Raw genomic sequence first — 13,024 nt, 5'->3', positions numbered from 1 at the left:
GAAGCACATACTTCCGCGCATGAACAGCATGCGTAGAAGCTAAACATTAGATTAGCAATAGTCACAGTGCAAATGGTGGCTATAACAATCAAACAACTAATAAACTAATAAAGATTATAAAAGGGCAGCGCAAGCGACCAACAGAACAGTGATACAGCAAATGTAAAAAAAAAAAAACAATAAATTAAAATGAAAAACTAAACTAAGTAGTTACTACACGAACCAACTGGAAAAATTAGATTAGAATTAGGCCATCTGTGCTGTTGTGAATAAGTGATGATACTCAATTACTACTCGTGCTAACTGGAAGAATTAGACAATGACCATCTGTGCTGCCTCTGAATAAGTGATGATACTCAATTGCTACTCGTGTTAACTGGTAGAATTACACAATGATCATCAGTACAGGCGTGAAAATTACAACCGACGTGATGAATAATATCGTACTACAGCCAGCTGCAACACAGCCCCAAGAATAGAACAAAATAGATCATCATTATCCAACTTCATTCAAGTCTGAAGATCAGTCGCTGTGTTGTATCTTGTTTCGATCTTATAGATATGGAAGAGGAGGACATCGTGAATGTTCTGCTCAGTCAGAGAGTCAAGAAAGTGCAACGAATTACACGTGATGAGAACGGAAGAAGAGCCAACACACTGGCTCTGATTCTTACTTTAAACAAACCGACATATTCATCCCACGTTAAAATCGCTCTTTTACTTACTACTACAAGACCTTACTACCCAAACCCACTACTACGCTTTGGTCATCCAGAGCATGCCGTCCTGGTCCACAGCGCTGCTTTAACTGCTTTGCTGACCATCAGGTCAAAGAATGTGGAGAGGTTCTCAGTTGTTTAAATTATAGTGGATCGCATCACCCAAATAGTCGGCAATGTCCGATTTTTAAACAAGCAATGGACATTGTCCGAATGAACGTGAATCCCAACCTTACATTCCCGGAGGCACGAAAGAGAGTAGAAATCGCCAGAGGCAGCTACGAAGCTGCAGGAGATCAGAAAAACTGAGAGGATAGAGAATCAAGAAATATTTGTTGTATCTCAGATAAGAATAAAACTGACTCGACTACAAATAGTTTTCATATGAAACAAATACTCTTGATATAGTTATGTAGAACACAAAACTTTCAAAAACAGTAAATATAACAAAACAAACTGTAGTATACCGATCAGAATGCGTGCCTGATCATTGCATCGATTATAAACTGGAGGGAACCGACCTTTGGTAAAATATGAACTGAGGTTTTACACAATAATCTAAGTCGCTGGAAAACTTGGTTTCACTATAACACAAAAATCGTAGCACCAGCAAAAATATTGTCGATAATGCCAACAATAAACACTTTTTAGTGCAGAACAAATTTCAGTGCAAACGACAAACAATTTGTAACACAGAACAATTTTGAGTACAACAACTGTCTACAAATTTATCAAATTTTAGAGGTTTACAAATGAACAGGCCTTCCAATAAATTGGGAAACATTTTTGATTCTCATAAATTCTTGCATTACATTCCCATGGACAGGAATATTCTTGTCCATGCATGTTTCTTGAATTAGGAATAAATCGCGACATTCCGTTCTCACAGACAGGTTCTGAAATAATAGCCGCGCGTGTATGATTAATAAGCATTTTTCAATGCACTTAGCAATTCTACTTATTCCGATGAGAACGAAACGATGACGGCCATACAGCCAACTAAAAAAATAAATACTGAACGTATGTAATAATCGAGTAAGTGAATAACGAGCGTGAGTCCGCGAGTAAATAGAGCGAGACAGAAGATTGTGAATAAATAACTAATCGATTAAATTTGATAGGATTAGACAAAAACAGGACGAAGAATCGGACAATAGAATTGTTTCTCTCTGGTACTTTTGATAGGGTAGAATTAAGTTGAGTTATTTTAATAAATTCAATCTTGTTTCATCAAGCGTTCCGCATGGTCGAATGACCATGCCTACAGGACTCTGATGTTTTATTTCGATTTATCACAGGTCCTGGCGGAGTCTACATGGGTAGGCTCCGCACAAACAAAAAAACCAAAGAAAATCCCAAATTGTAAAAAACTCTTGAATTAACATAACAAAATGGTTACACCGAAAAAGGGAAAGATGTAGTATACCTATCACACAACGTGCCTGTTCACATCTTCTTCAAGCTTACCCATGCAATAAACTTAAAATTAAGTAAGTTATTCATAGAATTAAATGTTGCATGCGTGTTGCGAGATGTATAAATACCAAAGTAAATCTATTCAATAAATCAGTCAGTTATCAATAATCATAGAACCTCAATTACACCCACAAAAAAAAAACAATAATAAATAAATTTACAAAATGAATCGCAGGTTTAGATACCTAATTATAAACAGATCAATTCTCAATCGGAGGAGATCAAAAATCAAATTGATAAATTGATATCAAATGACATAATTGAGCAATCGACATCCAATTTTAGTTCTCCTATCCTATTAGTACCGAAAAAATCGAAAAAATAACAATCGACAATTGAATAGGAAAATACTGGCAAATAAATTTCCATTGCTACGTAAAGATTCAATTTAAGACCAGTTAGGTAAAGCAAAGCACTTTACCACTCTTGACGTTATGGCTGGTTTTCACCAAATACCTGCAGTGGAGGAAGCTAGAAAATATACAGTATTTTCTTCCCCCAAGGGTTGAACATCAGTCTAAACAGCTTTCAGCGAGTGATGAATATCGCTTTAGCAGGATTGACACCTGAGTGTGCGTTTGTGTGTATTGACGACATAGTCGTAGTTGGATGCTCGATTGACCATCATTCAAAGAATCTAGAGCAAATATTTCAAAGATTAGGAAATCATAATTTGAAGCTTAATCTACAAAAATGCAGATTTTTTAGAACCGAAGTTATTTATGAAGCGCGTACGAAAGGGGCGTACGTTTTAAGGTTCACCAATACTGCCGCTCCAAGCATAACTGTCCCAGCGTCCATAAGGTTTGCACAGAATATGGGACAGTTAAGCTTGGAGCGGCGAATACCTCTATACACTTTGCGCGTAATTGGTAAACTCCGCTTGGAAACTCATGACAGTCCCTGCCATATATAAAATTTACAAATGTTGTGTAGAATCAAACATAGAGTAAGTTTCCCTAGCTTAAATGAATTGAATAAATCTTAGTTTAAGTTCAGAGCTCGATAATAAGTATCACAGTCCGGTAATGATGAAGATAAAGACCTTATGGCCCATAAAGATCTCAAGAATTTTGTATGAAGACCGTAACACTCGAACAGAAAACATCTAATAAATCTCACTGATTTAGAAGTAACATTTAATGAACTTCCAATATTTTGAGTACAGTCGTTTTGATTCATTCTGTTTACCTTCAATTAAGTAAGTGATAAGTGTCATATCACCCAACTGGTCGCGACGGTTAAAGTGATACGTCATCGAGTCACGAGTGTGGAGAAAGCCCGCAGTGCTATCTGTTTCGCCGCTATATGTTTTAAAACCCTACGAGAACTTCTGTTCCCACTGTCAATGGCTCGACACAGCCCAAAGAAGTTAAGCTTGGTTACACAGTGCTAGAAGCAAGACCCGCTGAGGTTATTCTTCTGCCTCAAAAGCATGGGTATATCGGCGAAAACTGTAACAGTAGCAAATGTGAATTCTCATCAGGGGCCATCCACATACCACGTGGACAGATTTTTAACGTTTTTGACCCCCCCACCCCTCTCCCCCCCGTGAACAAATGCCCATATAAATTCTTTTTTTTTTTTTGTAAGGACCGTGGACATCACACAAACCCCCCCCCCCTCCCCCCAAGCTGTCCACGTGGTATGTGGATGACCCCTCATGAGAACTGTGAAAATCCAGAAAAATGTGTGAACTGTGGTGTCACTCATGGATTTTTTCAAAGGGTACCCGGCATTTAAAAAAAAAGGTAGCTTTCGTCAAAATGAATGTGGATAAGAATATTAACTTCTGGGAAGCCAGAAAAATAGTGTAAAACGAAAATAAAACCTCGTACTCGGACGCAAAATTTAAGCAGATGAACGAAGGGAGCATATCCCATGTAGAAACACTCAAACTTGACATGGAGAAATGTTTTGGATAAAAAATTCCGGCAATGGAAAAAAAGTATGAAGAAGTTGTCCAAGCCTACAAGGAGGAGGCATATAAGAAAACAGGCTGGAAACCCTCAGAGGGAACTACGATAAATTTCAACATGCGCTTAGACTATTCGGCCAGAAACCATCCGACAAAACACACCAGGAGCCAAAAGCAGTCTGTGGTTTTTCTTCCTAGGAAGAAGAAAGACAGTAAGATGGACAAGATGGTATTTTGCGGAGAGGTGGAATACATTAATTCTGAATCAACGACAACGGTGAAGCTTTCAAGCTCCTAACGTCTAGCCTGGATATGCCGCCCACAACCAGACGCAAGAAGCCAACTAAAACTCGTTTTTTTTTTCATCAAGTGATTTAGCTAAAACAAACCTGACCGAAAATACACCAGTAAATCGATCAAAAATTAAAATGGAGTAAGAGAAACATCGAGGTGCATTCAACGCCGAAGTACGGCAAAACCCCGAAGTCAAAAGCACCCTATCAGAAGTTCATCACATTCAATTAAACACGACACTTTTGTCATTATCCTTGTTGTGGTTACTCGTGCTTTTTTAAAAAGACAGCATTCAGTGTTATTCAAAGTGAACAATAGTTCTGAAGGTTTCTATAGATGACCTTGAGGCGGTGTTTTTTTTTTTTTTTTTTGTTGGAAAGATATTAGGGCCATTCAAAATGGACTACAGTTTTGAAGGTTTCTAAAAAAGACATTCCGGCAGCATGTTAGTTGGTTGGAATCATATCAGTGGATAACCTTGAATCACAGACTAACAGACATAACATGTCGAATAAATTTTCAATAAAATCATCGTTTGGATGATTCCAGTACTTTACGTTAGTAACACTAGCACCATCTGCTGTCGTGTTCGCGCTGCGTCATTTATTTCGACATCAGCGCCTGCGTTACTGCATGTGTCAAATGGGGAACTACAAATGTATGTATGAGATTGCATGACAGCGCCCCAGACGACGTTTTCGCGCGACGACTGTTATTCGATTGAAAATTTGAAATGAACGTTTTCTGTGGCGATGGAGCTCGGTTGCAGTGTTACGTCTGTTAGTCTGTGCTTGAATGTTAAAAGAACAACCTGCCAAAACGTTCCTTTATTCAATTTTCCCTTTCGAGAAAGTTTAACAGAATGTGTTAGCTAAGGAAATTAAATCTTGCTTTGCCCTTTGAAAAATAACCGAAAAAGCACAGATCATCTCGTCCTTGACAAAGCAGAATATGTACAATGTACAATGTGGTTGTAGATATTTGTTGATTTATATGAAAAGCTCCAAAATATACACAAATAGCACTTTAAATTACACACGGTTTTCAAATTCAAAGGTTCTCTTGACACAATAAAAATAGTACAGAAAAAGTCCTGTGAAATGATAAAATAAATTGTCGCGTTTTGTTACCTTGCACTCTTAAAATTTCATCGCCCAGGCGAAAATTATTCAGACATCAGATAAAATACCTATCCAAATCAAGGAACGATCCGCACGCAGACACCGTCTTCTGAGTTGGAGACCCAAGCTTCTACTACCTTACCATGTATACTATCCGGTTTGCCATCACCTATCATTTTTTCCAAGACAGCCATATCTAAAAAACAACAGGTTCAAATTTTTCACACAACTATTAATATGCTTTCAATTAAAAACACTTACTCTCAACGATGACCTCGTTATTGTAGACGGTTTTGCTCAGACCAGTTGGAAACCGTCGGACGTTGGCCGTCGGAATGTTGGCAATAATACCAACATCCAGAAGCATAAAGTTATCTTCCGATATGTCGTACAGTGCCCGGCTCCAGTCGGCCTCGTGCAGAACAAGACACACTTCTCCCTCCAGCATGGGTTGATACGAGTTTGGATCGAGTGGTCCCAGCTGTAAGCAGTTCTGCAGTACCGTTGCATACTGTTGGATATATTCGCACCCGATGACCGAGATAATTCGCGTGTCCAACAGTTCGCTGGCGTCGATAATCATCACTCGCTGCTTGCAATCCAGGGGGAGCTGTTTAGTCTCTATCGATTCCTGTGAATAAAATTATCAAAAAATTACCGATAACTATAAAATATACCAAAAATGTGCATATTCATTTTAAATTTTAATTTCCAAACTTGTTCCGGCATGCCAGAATCGTCAAATTAACTATTCTTTTAAACACAAAACTTAATAGTCAATCAAATTCAAACAAACTGGTTACTAACAAAATTTTAAAATACCATTTCTAGAAACCTTTGTTGAGTTGTTTTCTAGTTCGTAATAAGATTATTTTTTCATGTCAATAAATTTGAAAATTATCGGTCAACACATTCAAACTTATATTGCAATCCCACGATGAATTAGACCGTTTTTCAGATTTCATCCAGACATTGTAGAAAAAAAAGTTAAGGACCGAAATAGTTGTTAGTATTTGTTATTTTTCAGGGGTTTTAATTTTTCATAGGGTTTTGTACGTACACAGTAGCAATGCTACTCAACACAATTTTATTTGAACATAACTTCAGTTATTGCATTTATTAGTTTATTAGAGGTGGTTAGTTTCCATATACAGACAACACAGCAATACACAATTACAACATTTCCTCGTCACTGTCATAGATATTTTCAATCTTTCTGCTGATTGTATCCAGGTCTTCAAGCAAGACGTTTCGATTCGTGATACTTACATCAAATAAAACAGGAGTGTAATTGCTTGGGTTTGGTATCTTGGGGGACACATCCTTCGGTTGCTTTTCACTGCAAACCTTTTCGGCTTGCTCGCGCTCTTTTTGTTCCTCCTGTTGTTTCTTTTCGCGAAGTAGATTTTCCTTCAATTCTAATAGCTGTATGTTTAGCGTCCTGGTCTCTTTTGGTTGCTTTAGTACAACCTCTTGTATTTCGGAATCGCGCACGTCAGTTGTTTTAACCAATTCAAACTCAACTGATTCCTCGTAATTGTCCAGAACTTGTTTCTGATCTTTACTGAACATTTCAATACCCTCCAGTTTGACTGGGAATGTCAGGTATTTAGCCCACTTCAGATCTTCATCAGCGATTTCTTTGGCTACTTTCCAAGAAATCACACCTGTGTTGCCAAAATCAACATACTGAATATCCAGTTCATCTTCTTTTGCGCGGAGTACCTTTGCACGATAGAACCCACCCATGAAAGGCGCAAAAATCACATCGTCAACACGTGGAGCCTGCTTCAAAGATTGCGCATCTTTCGTTGCATTGTAAATTTTATTTCCTAATTTATGATAATCACTCGATTCTCCATTGCCGGCGTTGTTATGGTAAATGTAGATTACTCCAGCGGAAAGAGACGCAGAAATTTTAACTCGACTACCGACGCGAGGAAACAAACCCGGAAGTAGAATACGATCCTTATTGCCTGACTTAGCCAACTTAAGTCGTTGCAGTTTGACACTCAGTTGATTCACCTTGTTGGCATCTTCCGGAGAGCTCTTAGTCTCTTGACGAGACTGCTGCTGGCGGCTACCATTACCATCGAGATCATCATCGTTGCCATTCCGTAATTGTGGTTTATTCTGATTTTTATTACCCATATTATTAGGATGATTCTTCTTCGACGCATTCTGTACGCTACGCTTATTATTATTGTCTAACGAGCTGTTATCCTGTATTGTTGGGGATTGGGTGGAGCCGGACAGAGACGAATTCTGCTTAGAAGCGGTTGCTTCCATAAGCATGCGTTTATTGGAATAGGATATTGGCACCAGGCGGCTTTGAGAATTAGTTTGAAGGCATAGTTAGCATTATATAACTTGTATGTTATCATTCATGAATACTCACGGCATGCAAATCGCTTTATGTTTCGCCCAATCCGATCGCTGACAGCTAGTATCGCAATAATAAGCACCACACTGACATTCGAAACTCGGCATTCTCGTGCAGAACCAGCAACCCAGTGGAATTTCTGGTTGAAATTCGTGAATGTCCTGTAGTCCAAAAACAAGTGTTTGCTCAAAATGTGGATACTTTTTGATTGAAAATACCACCACTTACCCCTACTTGTTTTTGTGGTGAACACTCTCTATCCATTTGTTGAAACGAGGTGTCATTACCTCCACTGTAATGATTACCGTTACTGTAATTATCACCATTAGCGTTAGCATTTCCGCCACCCTTTTGCTTGTTTTGATGGTTTGTTCGATTTCCCTTAGATTTCTGTATTTTTAAATGAAAAACAGCGTAGAACCAAATTAGTGTTGATTAACGTACAATCGAAACTATTGATAAAGGGATCTTACTGCTTGTCGAATCTAGTACATATTGATTAAACGGAAGAATATAACTTACACCGCCGGTATTGCTTCTAGGTTGATTAGCCTGGTTATTATCGTTAGAGTTGTCATTGAGAAATCTTTCCGACCTTAGGGCAGGATCAACGGCCCGAAATATTGGATAGTTTCGCAGCTTTTCAATCACATCCATGCGAAAACTGCAGCGAAAACGAAAACCTGTTATTAGACTTCCTATTGAGAAAACTTGATTTCTTACAATTATCGCAGATGAGCTAAAACGACTGTTTACTAGTTTACTGGAAAAATAATAAACATGTAAATGACTATGACTCAATTTTTGAGACGATTTTGTCTCTTCACCAACAACATAGTATTTACTTTTTTTCTATTTTTTTTTTCTATTGTTCATTTTTTTACGTTTGCTGTGTTCTTGACTCTAAATAACTTTGGTAGTTCTAATCTTTCTGAATATCACTATTAGATAAACTGTTTTTATGAAACGATGAATCAGAATTGGATCAGATTATAGCGGCACCACCACAGTGCATGGTTCGTGAATCTTGCGGAATCATGTTAACCAATGCACAAAAATCTAGTCGTACATTTCCTTCGCCAAAAGCTTTGAAAATACTGGATTTACCTTTCGAAATTAGCAGTTTTGTTCTTAATTTTAGTAGAATATATTTCAATTACAACCAAAACGCCTTTAATGCCAATTCACTAAGAACAATTATGAATTGGGCAACATTTCCACGATAAACGTGAACAAAACTATACCACTATCTGTAAAAAAGTGAGGTTATAAATTTCAATACATTCCGCGGGCATCGATGATAAGAACAGCGGCGAAACTAGACCGACGGAAAACAAGCGAAAATGAAATAATATTTTCATGGGGATTCTCTCTACCTGTATTAACACCATTGTGGAACCGATATTAGCCGCTGATTACATGCATACATGTTTTTTTTTCTATTTCTTTATAAAGCTGGTTTTAAGCCGCAAGCTGGTTCGCTACCGTCATACATACAATGCTTTGCGACGCAAATATATTCAGATAGCCGACACCAATTTCTTCTTTTACTAAACCTGCAGACCGATACCTTAAGACGTTATTTTACATTTTTGGAATTAAATAAATACGTCAATTGACTGCTATTTCTGTTCCACGTTCTGTAGTTAAATTTTATCATGCAACTGGAAGTTTCCATCACTAGAGCCAAAATATTGCTTACTGCTGCAAAAAAAGTACCATGTACTCACTCGGAATTCTCATATTGCAGAAAAATTAGATGCGGATTATTGCCCGGCCGGTGCAGACTCTTCACGATACCGTATTGCTTCGCTATCTGCACCACAACATCATCCATAATCAGTGGATCCGTAAGCACAATCATAACCCGTCCTGGCTGGATGCGCTGCTCGGCCGACATTTTTCCAAAATCATTACGAGGCATGGTGACGAATTCGGAAAACAGAAACTTTGTATACGATTTATGGAATAGTTTCTGCTGTGTGCGATTGAAATATTGTAGACGATTTTTGATGCTGATAAAATCACACGAGATTACACTGTTTTAAAACTTTTCAACACTCAACAACGCTAAAAACACATGCAATCGAAAGCAAACCGGCTCAGCTCAGCTCTGAAGGATGGGCGGCTAACAAAAAATGCAAGACCAGAGCTGCCAGAGGTGTTATTTCAATGAATCCATATTTGAAATCTAATGTTTCATTTGACGTATAGTTAGCGCTGCTATGAAAATGTTGTTTTTAAAGATAGCATACACAAAAAATAATATCGTTTTTGGATTGACAGCGCTCTGGTAGTCAAATCTAATATTCTTTTATTTTTTGTCAAAATAACTACACTTTCATTTGAGACAACTATACTGCCCATTAAAGCATAAAAGTCCCATATGACTTCTAGGCTAATTTTAGATTATACCACAGACTAACAGACAAAACACGTCGAACAAATTTTCAAGAAAATCATCGTTTGGATGATTCCAGTACTTTACGTTAGTAACACTAGCACCATCTGCTGTCATGTTCGCGCTGCGTCAAGTATTTCGACATCAACGCCAGCGTTACTGCCTGTGTCAAATGGGAAACTACAAAATATGTATGAGATTGCATGACAGCGCCCCAGACGACGATTTCGCGCGATGACTGTAATTCGACTGAAAATTTGAAATGAACGTTTTTTTGCGGCGATGGAGCTAGGTTCCAGTGTTACGTCTGTTAGTCTGTGCTCATACATTATTTGTAGTTCCACGTTTGACACATGCAGTAACGCTGGCGCTGATGTCAAAATACATGACGCAGCGCGAACACGACAGCAGATGGTGCTAGTGGTGCTAGTGTTACTAACGTAAAGTATCATCCACACGCTCGTAAATAATAACTCTAAAATGAGTAACATTTGACGCATTTTCGTAAAAAGTGGAACAACTCTTAACCCTCTCCCGCTCACGAGGTTTTTTTATGATTTAAAAATACTTTCCGGGTCAATTTAGACAAAATACTTTGCAGGGTAGTTGAAATGACTGTAAAATATTGTATTTTGAAGAAAAAAGCGAATTTCGAAATGGTGCTCCAGAGCACCTATGAGCACAGCAGGGACTTTTTTAAAAACACGAATAATTTTTTTTTCTGATACTTTTTGAAGTATTTCAAGCGTGAGTTTTCAAATAGACGTATGTAACATCAGCAAGAATCTGAGAAAATGGAGTAACAAATTTCTATTTGTATGAATAAATGCTATTTAAAATTGTTTGCTCTATGATCGGGTTTGATTTTAGCAAGAGTTAAGTGAAAAAAATATGTTTTTATTGTATGTTTCAACATACTGTTTTTTTGTCATTTTCCTAGCGAATTTGATAAAAAAAATGTTTTACGCCGTTTTGTCGTGTAATTTTTACATACACCCTAATGATTCGTCGTTGTGGCAGTTCTTTGTTTACATACGCCCTATACTATTCGTCGCTCGAGCTAATTGTTTTTATTTTACGTCAAATCGGATACACCAGTATTAATCAGTTTATTTCAGAGAGTCGGTTTGATAACCATCAAGTTTGGATGGAAAAGCATTGAAAGTAAGTTGATTCTTACCATTTTTTCTGAATGATACAAGAACTGTGATATATTTTTCTAGGAATTAGACAACCAGCACTCGTATTGAAGCACCGATCGAATGTTATTCGGTAGCACAAAAAAAGCAATGCTTAGCTCTCTCTCGAATTTCCCGGCGAGATCTTCTAGTGGACGTAGCGTAGTGTTTATTATTCTAGCTGTATATTTCTTTCCATTCTGTAATGAAAATCTGGAAGGATATTTTCATCGGAGATGAGATACTCTCGAACACATACAAGCTGATGCTGGTTGACGATGTGATGTACAGAATTAACGGGAAGCGTGTGTCGCGCACCCTTGGAGGTGTCCAGGTGGATGGCGCAAATTCCCCTGCACCGAAAATTTCACCGAATCCAGTGTCGACATCATGCTGAGTCATCGCCTGGTACAGACTGGATTAGGCGACGAGAAACAGTTCACCCCATTCCTGAAGGACTACATGAAGAAAAATATTGTAGAATAATGTAGCTTTTGTGTAAAAGTTTATTTTTACATTTAAATAAACATGGAACAATAAACAAAAAGTAGTGGAAAAAAAAGTAAGCAAATCAATCTAGTGGCATTTCTTCTTCTGCTACTTCTGCATCCATATCGTCTTCGAAATTATCTTCTTTAATTGACTTAGCTTTACGTCCCCTCTTGGTAGGAACCAATTTTTTCAGGAATGTCTTATAATAATCTTGCTTGCATATATATGGCAGAAGACCCCGAAGGTCGTTGAGTTTGGAATCCGGTAAAGTCAGTGGCTCAGTGTTCAGGGGATGCAACGTAATATTCCCGACCTTCGCCGTTTGCTGTAAAAGATGAACAGTTTCGAAAAAGTCTTGCCCTGGGTCGTATTTGTAAGAAACTTTCCCTGGAGCGTCAGTGCTGTACCTAAACACCATGATGTCTTTAAATCTCACCATTTCTCCTTCCGGTGTCTTTTTTGGCATAGAGTACCGGTCACAAAGAAGCTTAAAAGTAAGGAAGTGTTTTTGCTGCAGTTCAATTACTTCGAATGGTACAGACCGTGTAATCGCAGAAATAAATAAAGCCCAGTCATGCGGTATTTCAATATTAGCCGTCGTCCTTCGTTTCGCTCTCTCAATCGCCGCATGAACAGTGTCAACCTCCATATGGGAGTGCCCAGTTTTCATCAACTTGTGTTCAATAGTAAGCTTCCTCCCAATGGAGGCCTGCAGTTCAACGTAGTAGCAAAACATGCCAACAACTGGAATCCATCGTAACAAAATGGTTCAATGGTTCACGTTTCAAGCTCGATTATATCTCTTTAAAGAAAACATGAAACACACTGGTATACGAAAAACGAACACGACCTATCTGCAGAACATTTTTTCTGCTAAATTGTTGTTACATACGTCGGTTTACTACGATCCTATCTGCAGTGTGCGCGATGTTATTTTGTTTTGACAGATGCGTCGATTTACCGAGAAAAGGGTGTATAGAACAAATGCGAACACACTGAGAAAAGATGACATAGGACGTTTGCGTTGTTTTGAATTTTAAAG

At 38.1% G+C, this 13,024-nt stretch overlaps 1 protein-coding gene and 2 long non-coding RNA genes across 3 annotated transcripts; 1 reads left to right on the top strand and 2 right to left on the bottom strand.

Moving 5' to 3' along the window:
- Positions 1 to 5,375: 5,375 nt before the first annotated feature.
- LOC129719083 (uncharacterized) lies at positions 5,376 to 10,032 on the bottom strand. Its single transcript, XM_055670472.1, has 7 exons — positions 9,642 to 10,032; positions 8,434 to 8,575; positions 8,140 to 8,301; positions 7,927 to 8,072; positions 6,798 to 7,857; positions 5,790 to 6,159; positions 5,376 to 5,724 (listed from the first exon to the last, which is right to left on the bottom strand). The coding sequence occupies exons 1-7, from the start codon at positions 9,833 to 9,835 to the stop codon at positions 5,606 to 5,608; spliced, it is 2,193 nt and encodes a 730-aa protein (XP_055526447.1). The 5' UTR covers positions 9,836 to 10,032; the 3' UTR covers positions 5,376 to 5,605.
- Positions 10,033 to 11,134: 1,102 nt separating this feature from the next.
- LOC129719081 (uncharacterized) lies at positions 11,135 to 12,065 on the top strand. The gene is made up of 2 exons (XR_008727124.1): positions 11,135 to 11,476; positions 11,536 to 12,065. It is a non-coding gene; the product is annotated as an uncharacterized LOC129719081 (long non-coding RNA).
- LOC129719082 (uncharacterized) lies at positions 11,979 to 13,024 on the bottom strand. The gene is made up of 2 exons (XR_008727125.1): positions 12,525 to 13,024; positions 11,979 to 12,469 (listed from the first exon to the last, which is right to left on the bottom strand). It is a non-coding gene; the product is annotated as an uncharacterized LOC129719082 (long non-coding RNA).

The sequence above is a fragment of the Wyeomyia smithii genome, chromosome 1, assembly GCF_029784165.1.
Source record: "Wyeomyia smithii strain HCP4-BCI-WySm-NY-G18 chromosome 1, ASM2978416v1, whole genome shotgun sequence".
Lineage (NCBI taxonomy): Eukaryota > Metazoa > Arthropoda > Insecta > Diptera > Culicidae > Wyeomyia > Wyeomyia smithii.
The sequence above is the reverse complement of the archived record's forward strand: the minus strand, read 5'-3'. Positions and strand labels throughout refer to the sequence as shown.

Excerpts from the sequence above, each read along its gene's own strand:
- LOC129719083 (XM_055670472.1), bottom strand. The coding sequence starts at position 9,835 with ATGCCTCGTAATGATTTTGGAAAAATGTCGGCCGAGCAGCGCATCCAG. Across the intron at positions 8,073-8,139 it reads CACCACAAAAACAAGTAGGG|GACATTCACGAATTTCAACC; the intron begins GTAAGTGGTGGT and ends TTTGGACTACAG. Across the intron at positions 5,725-5,789 it reads TAACGAGGTCATCGTTGAGA|ATATGGCTGTCTTGGAAAAA; the intron begins GTAAGTGTTTTT and ends GTTGTTTTTTAG.